The 7,456-nt window shown below is 43.0% G+C and overlaps 1 protein-coding gene across 3 annotated transcripts in view; it reads right to left on the reverse strand.

Moving 5' to 3' along the window:
• LOC121296457 (Wilms tumor protein 1-interacting protein homolog) overlaps positions 1-6,561 on the reverse strand; it is a 57,016-nt gene extending 50,455 nt beyond the window's left edge. For 2 of the 3 annotated variants that reach the window (XM_041222052.1, XM_041222051.1), the window contains exon 1: positions 4,628-6,561. In XM_041222052.1, the coding sequence (XP_041077986.1) occupies positions 4,628-6,116 (1,489 nt within the window). In that variant the 5' untranslated portion in view covers positions 6,117-6,561. The remainder of the gene's footprint in view (positions 1-4,627) is intronic. The other variant, XM_041222050.1, reaches the window with a different exon arrangement.
• Between the last annotated feature and the right edge of the window lie 895 nt (positions 6,562-7,456).

Here is a 7,456-nt window from a genome sequence, read left to right on the forward strand (position 1 = left end):
AACCAATTACTCTTTCTTCATATCACAGAGATAAAGTGGTTTCCACTGTTGACTGTTGCTCCAAAAAGTGATTCCAAGAATCCCTATGTTGTGGTCCTGCTTGAGGTGGCAAAGCCCTCAAAATGTGCACTAATATGCAGGAAAAGAAGGGTGTGTGTATATTTCACAGCATAGCCTATGAATGCCTACTTGTGCCACTCTCCAATCTACATTATGTTGAAGAAAAATGCTCAAGCTTTAAAATGATACCCTGCTTGACGTGGCACATCCAGACTATCTATGTGATTCCCCCTTAGAATCTGAGCTAATATTCAATACTTAACTGCGCGAATAAGTAACTAACTTCAGCCCTCGAATCGAGAATAAGTAACTAACTTCAGCCCGGTCCTTCTGTAAAGCTCTGAGCCCCCATCCAGAACTTGTCTGTTGAGTGTCAATTTTGGGTTCCAACAAATGTTATCTGTGACTGGCTGAGACAGCAACAGCCAGCCCTGATTTCACTGATGGAAGTGGGCGAGGCTGAGGGGTATGATTGACACTTTGTGCTAGCACAGTTGAAATAAAAAGTAAATAAAAAAAGGTGGAGCAAAAACACTCAGCTCAAATAAAGACCTTGAATTTCAAATTTAAGGGAAGCTGTTTTTTGACCTTGAGTAAATTGAATTTCAATTTAAGGTATGCTTTTTTTGTTTATAGATTTTTTTTTTTTGTTAATAAATGAGTTTGCATTATATTATTTACTTTGTTACTTTCACCTGTCATAGTGAATTGGTCAGTTCTTGCTGATTGTTTTATTAGTATATACATTTCAAAAAGCTCTGCAGATGTCTGTGATATTCTTTAAGCGCTGGATGAGGAAGCAGCTCTTATTTCTCGGTGGAGCAGGTGCTATCTGTATTTCTCAGATCCACCCCCCCCCCCCCCCCCCCCCCCTTTTTACTTTTTTATTTTTTTTATTTTTTGGTCATCAGTCTCACTCGGCCATTGAAAGGTTTTCTCTGCTTTTTCCGGAGAAAAAACGACTAGAGACCTGTGCTTGATGTCTTTTTGACGACGTTGGACAAGGTCCGACATCGAACTGGAAAGGGAAAACTGTAATGTCAGACCTGGTCCAACCTAGGACCGCAAAGGGTTAAATACTATTAATGACTGAATGGATTAACACCTTTCCAGCCCCTTGTGGAGTCTATGCCACATCCTGTTAAGGCTGTCGTCGGAACAAAACGGGTCCAAATAAAGTTGTCAAAGGAGGATCAAAGTATGGAAAACAAAACATTATGCAGTAGTGAATCACTGTGCAGATATATAAACTACATTAAAAAGAGGTATTGAGGCAGTAAGAGGATTTATTTCAAAGGCTAGGTGTCATCTTTCACACCAAGTTTAACATGTTTAGTTATTGGGTTGAGTGCCAATGCCAGTGCCCGTGACAGCAGCAGTACCAGCCTGTGATGGTGACTGGGAATCCACAGGGCTCCTGTGCCAGTACACTGTCTCCGCACTCTGCTTCTGTGCTGTCTGTGTTAATGCTCCATTTAGCTGGCACTGTAATCACAAAATTAGGCACTATCTCACTGCATATCAAAACAATGACCAAGAACAAGGACAAGGACAACACACCCCCAACTCAAAGTACAAATGGGTTATTGTGCCAAGTTGCTTTTTACCTGCACGCCCAATTCGTAATAAAAAACAATGCTTTTCTCTATATTTCTGCTTTCTTTTTGACAACAGTAGAAATTAAAGTGGACATGAAAGGGGTTTTCCGTAGAAATAAACCAGTTTTACCAGAGAAAAAAGAAAATCAAAAAGGAAAAAACACAGAACCTCCAGAGTCTGACACATATAATACCACCATCTGAGAAAAAAAAAAAAGACCTTTTGAAGATATCCTCCACGAATAAGTAGAAATACTGCTGTGATGACACGACTGCGTTTTTCATATATTAATAATCTTTCCAAGTTTAAAGGACTGAGATTATTCTTTCATTTTGAATTAGCTGCAACACAAAAGTAACAAAATCATACCACAGTAAAACAAACCTGGTACCTATCATATGTATTAGTGGGAGAACACTCTTGTACAGCAGAATGTGTGTAATTTATGGTTTCCTTAGCATCGTACTACTTTGATACACAGTAATTTATAAATTATGTTATCTGAACAAATATGAACATGGAGTCATTTTTGCCACAGAAACATTTTGTGCAGTGCTTGTTTTAGAATATTTGTCCCAGAACTAAAGAACTATTTTTTTTTTCCATTTAGTCAACAGAAAAAGCTGGGCTCCCGAGTGGCGCATCCGATAAAAGCACTCACCCGGGAGTGCAGGATGCGACCTATAGCTTGGGCGTCCGTGGTTCAAATCCAAGCTATGCTACTGCCGACCATGGACGGGAGTTCCCAGGGGGCAGTGCACAATTGGCCAAGCACTGCCCGGGCGGGCTAGGGGTTAGGTTGGCTGGGGAGTCTTTGGCTCACCAGCAACTCTTGTGGCTGGCCAGGCGCCTGCAGGCCAGCATGTACGCAATTCAGAACAGAGTGGTTGTCTGACACTATAAGTTCTGGATATGGCTGCACAGAAAGCTTGCAGATTCACTCCATCTTTCAATACCGTAAAGCTACTTGCATGTAAACATTTGAATCGTATGCTTTTGTTTCCCAAAGTGATATTAAGTGGGGTGTGAATCAGTTTGGAGTGCCACAGATTTGTAACTGGAGTGTGATCATTTTTCATTATGGACAACAGGATAATGAGGAGGACAGGCTGCATAAATCCCATTAGCGGTTTCATACTAACATAATTTCACATTTGGTCAGGTCTCGTGTCCAGGTCTGCCAGGGTGTCCTCGACTCACCGCGCACCAGCGACACCTGTAGTCTGGCCGGGCACCTGTGGGCTTGCCTGTTAGCAGCCCGGGAGCTGCGTTATCCTCCTACGCTGTAGCTCCTGGACGGCCGCATGGTGAATCCGCAGTGTGTAAAGAAGCGGTCGGCTGACAACACACGCTTCGGACGACAGCACGTGTTCGTCTTCGCCACTCCTGAGTCAGCACCGGGTTGGTAGCGTTGAGCAGAGCATAAATAAATAATAATTGGCCATTTCAAATTGGGAGAAAATAAAAAAAATAATTGGCAACGACTACATTTAAAAAAAGCCACCCCACTGCCCAGTGGAACATTAACCACTGTGTAGCAGAGTGGACAGAGGCGCCCGCAGCCATTTTAAATCTCCAGAGTGAAGACATTCAGAATTCTGCTGTGGGAATCTGCTACTCTTGAAAGTCATGTGGGAAAAGACCAGCAGAAAGACTGCACAGGGCTGTACAACCTGGGATATTGCAAAGTGCAAAAGATAATGCAAGACAAACCTTAAGTAAGCCTGCATAGCGCAGCAACCTGTGTGTGCTTGCCACTTTCACTATTACCATGAAAACCTTAAGAAACAAAACTGCCAGCAGGATTAATACAGGGCTAAAGAGTGTGGGCATGCAGATCCTCCACTGCTTAGACCATTAAAAAAAAAAGAAATAGATCCCATCTCTACAAGGTAAGGCAGCTATCAATAAACACAAAGAGGATGGCATGGCTATTTAGGCAGTTTCTCTGTAACTCTTCTCCGAGGCAAAACTTACAGTGGGTGCCCTGTCTTGATTCCTACTCCTTTGTTTTATTATTATTATTATTTTGTGATAACAATGACTATAAAAAGAGGTTTGCAGCCTGTTACGTTTGGGAGAACCCTTTTTGAAAATAACTGACAAAGTTTCACAAGCCTGTCTCTGGCCACAACAGTGAATGAACATGTTTTTGTGCATTAGAAAGAAGTGCCGTTTTATAAAACAAAACACAAGTTTCCAATTCCTGTAGTCCCCTGAGCAACCTTTGTGTATCCCAATTTGCGAACCCCCATTGGGTTATTTTATGCAAAAGCAATGTATTATTAAAATCTTAAATCACACAGAATAAGGACTGAAGTTTCTGCGGCAGTGTACATATTTTCATTTGCCTGTTTCAAGCTGTTGATTACTTTATAACTGCTCTTAACTAATGTTATTTTCTGTACTGTGATACTTTGTATTGTGATATTTTGTAATAACGGTAAGTCGCCTTGGATAACGGCGTCTGCTAAGAAATAAATAAAAACAACAACAATACTAATACTTAGAAGAAGACCGTGTGAATTGTGCCATAAACTACTACTGCACTAAGCAGAGCGCCGACTGGTTCAGTAACACAACTGAATACCTACCTCTGTGCATGATTTCATCACACAGCGTATAATTCAAATCACAAACAAAAGTATAAATGACTGTCTTGCGTTAAAATTATAAATGTTATGTATCCATTAATCTAGCAGTTCTTGGAATCTTAAATGTAAACAGGGTCAGAAACCTGTGGTCCTCTTGTGAGATAATAGGCCTTTCCTATTTAATAGGAAAACTGCGATTTCAGTCTAAAACGCTGTGTTGTAGCAATGACCATTCACCATCCATCAAAAACACACTCTCTTATTTACATCACATTTTTTAACAGTTTGCTAAATTACTCTCAAACAGTACCGTGCACCTGGGCAACGTAACAAATGCATCAGTAAGCATATGGAGAGTTATTGTAATTACTTACCAAAATATTCCTTTTTCATGTGCATCTCCAACTCCTTCTCCAGTTCCAATGTTAGGGCTTCTAGTCTTCTTTCTGCCTGGCTTGGGCCACTTTCCCGGGATGGGGTGACTTGGTAAGGCAGCTTAAACTTTTGCGCCGGGGCCGAGGTTCTCGCGGGGCTGCAGTAGTTAAAAGGTGCCGGAACACTCGCTGCGGCGTCTGTGTTTAATCCGACCTGAGACGGCTGCTGCGCATGCCTTGCTGGGAACAACTGGGGATAGATCCTGCTATCTCCGAAATCATTCACCACCGATTCCTCCTGCAAACCCGGACCCAGGATGGACGACCTGGGCGAGAGCTGCTGAAGGTCTGGGTAAGCGGTCATGGAGCCCCTCGAACTCCGGGAGCTTTTGGAGCTGTGGCTAGAGATGCTGGACCGTGGGCTAATCACACACGGGTTGCAGTTGCTGGCTACCCCGGGTCTGTTGCTGCCTTCCTGGCTGCAAATGCTCGCACGGGGGCTGACCACTGGAACGCCATGCACGATTGTGCCCTCGTGCTCGGTGTTCCCAGATGACACATAACGCGAATCCGAGTAACTGGACCTCGGACTCGGGGTGCACGAGTACTGACTTGCAGTGCTTGATCTAGGGCTGATGTGCCGTTGGTCATACCCCATACTGATGCCACTGGTGCGGTTACTGCTGGGCTTGCTCCCGCAATCGTAGCTATTCAAGCTGGCCCGGGGACTGGAATGCTTGCTGGTATCACTGACAGTGCTTGCATAACTAGACCGGGGGCTCAGCATACTGCTCGGGTCGTATTGCACTAGGCTTGATCGGGGGCTGGTGTATCTGTCCTGCCCGGGTACCACCAAGCTCGATCTGGGGCTTGTGTGCTTGCTTTGCTCTTGGGAAGACATGGAAGAAGACAGGCTAGACCTGGGGCTGGTGGCATTGTACCTGCCGTCTTGACTGGTACTGACGCACACATTGTTGCTCCTGGTGACCGAGCTTGGGTAGACAGATAAGGATCCTTGCTTGTTCACGACCGCTCCGTCATATGCACTATCCGTGCTGTACCTATGGCTCTGCGCCTCTAAAGAATACCTCCGGTTCCTCTCGGAAATCCCGCTGTAGCACGGCAAGGCAACTTCAGATTTGGTGCAATGGCCATCTTCACAATAAACCATCTCTCTTTGTGGGTTGCAAATATCCGAGGGAGCATCCCTGTTGCCGTTGACTGGGCGCAAAGGGGGCGCGTTGTAAACTTTATTCCCAGCCTGGTAATTTTCGCCTGAGTACTGCTGCTGGCGGAACTGCTGCTGTGCGTTGCCATTCGCTGCTTTACTTTTGTGGTTCGTAATCATCTGTCCAGCTAAATCCAAATCGGGGTTAATCAGCACGTCCCTTCTCCCGCTGTAAAGTCCATCTTTGCAAGCTTCGTACACAGAAAGGTTCTCTATGAATTTACTCGCTTTCAATCCGATATCCTCCTCATACTTATCCATGATTGTGTTCCCGGCGAACAAGTTAGAAAACTATCTCGTTTAAGGTCGCAAATCCAGTTTACAATACAGAGATCTGTGTAGAGCCGTCTTTTTTTTTTATCAGTGGTAGTCCTTGTTTCAACGAGGTAACTTCGCCACCCCCACATCTAAACTCGTTGCGCAGCCAAATCCTTTGGAGATTAGAGGCACAAATCACTTTTTGCAAAGGATTTCGTGAAACGAAAACGTTCGTCAATTGCAGCCTTTAATAAGTTGAAAGGTCTATGCAGTCAATGGCGCGCTGAGCGGAGGAATTTTCTCTTGTAGGTTTACAGCTTTTTAACCTGCAACGTCGTATCCCTTCCACAAACATTGTAAAAAATGATTGACGGATAGCTGGAATGTCTCATGCCACTTGCCTTAACTGTGCTTCAATAGCTTTTACGAGCTGAGAAAAAGAAGAAAGGGACTTCTTTCCCAGGAAGGAATGCGAGGAAGGAGACGGGTGTGCTGCGTCTCTGTGGAATGTAGTTAACGATGATAGCGACGAGCTCGGGGAGGGGGCGGGGGGGAGCAGAAGCGCAGCGCTTAAACTCCACGCATTTCATGAACCATCTAATGATTTCCTTAATTATTTTACATAGCATTTGAACAAACATGTTTTGCATATGCACTCATTAAAGTTTAGGCACGCATGTAGTATTTAAGCACATTTAAAATTATTAACCCCCAAAAATCTCTAAGTAGTAATAAAACGTTCAGGTAATGAGTATTATTTTTTTTGCTGCCAGGTCTTCTTTCTAAATATAAAACAACAAATTATACTGCGTTCCCATGTCACCTAAAAATGTGTTTAAAGCGGCTGTCTGGCGGATGCAAATTAATTAGCACCAATAAAATCTGTATAATTTTCGGAACTATGGGATGTAGTCTGTTACATTGTTTTAATGTTTCTAGAGTGGGCACTTAGTGGTTATAAACTACAGAACAGTGTCATGGTTACACAGCTGTAGTTTCAAAGGTATTCTAACATACAAAAAAAAAAAAGCCCCTTAAAAATCATTGACGACAGACTAATAAGCAGCAAGTTAGTTCATTAAACAAATAACTGTATCCTATATTGAATATATTATACACTGTGTCAACATTTACACATATACCAGTGCCTGCTTCGCATATTATGGGTACAAAGATGATGTAACATGCTTCATAGCAGGAGCAAAAATAACAGTGTAATCTAATTATATTTTAAATATAATTAAACCCCCCAAATATCGCTGTGAAATACTGGAAAACAGCAATATATTTGGAATGAATTGCAGTAATAATTCAGTACTATAAATTGCACACATTACTGTAGA

Source organism: Polyodon spathula, chromosome 21 (assembly GCF_017654505.1).
Source record: "Polyodon spathula isolate WHYD16114869_AA chromosome 21, ASM1765450v1, whole genome shotgun sequence".
Lineage (NCBI taxonomy): Eukaryota > Metazoa > Chordata > Actinopteri > Acipenseriformes > Polyodontidae > Polyodon > Polyodon spathula.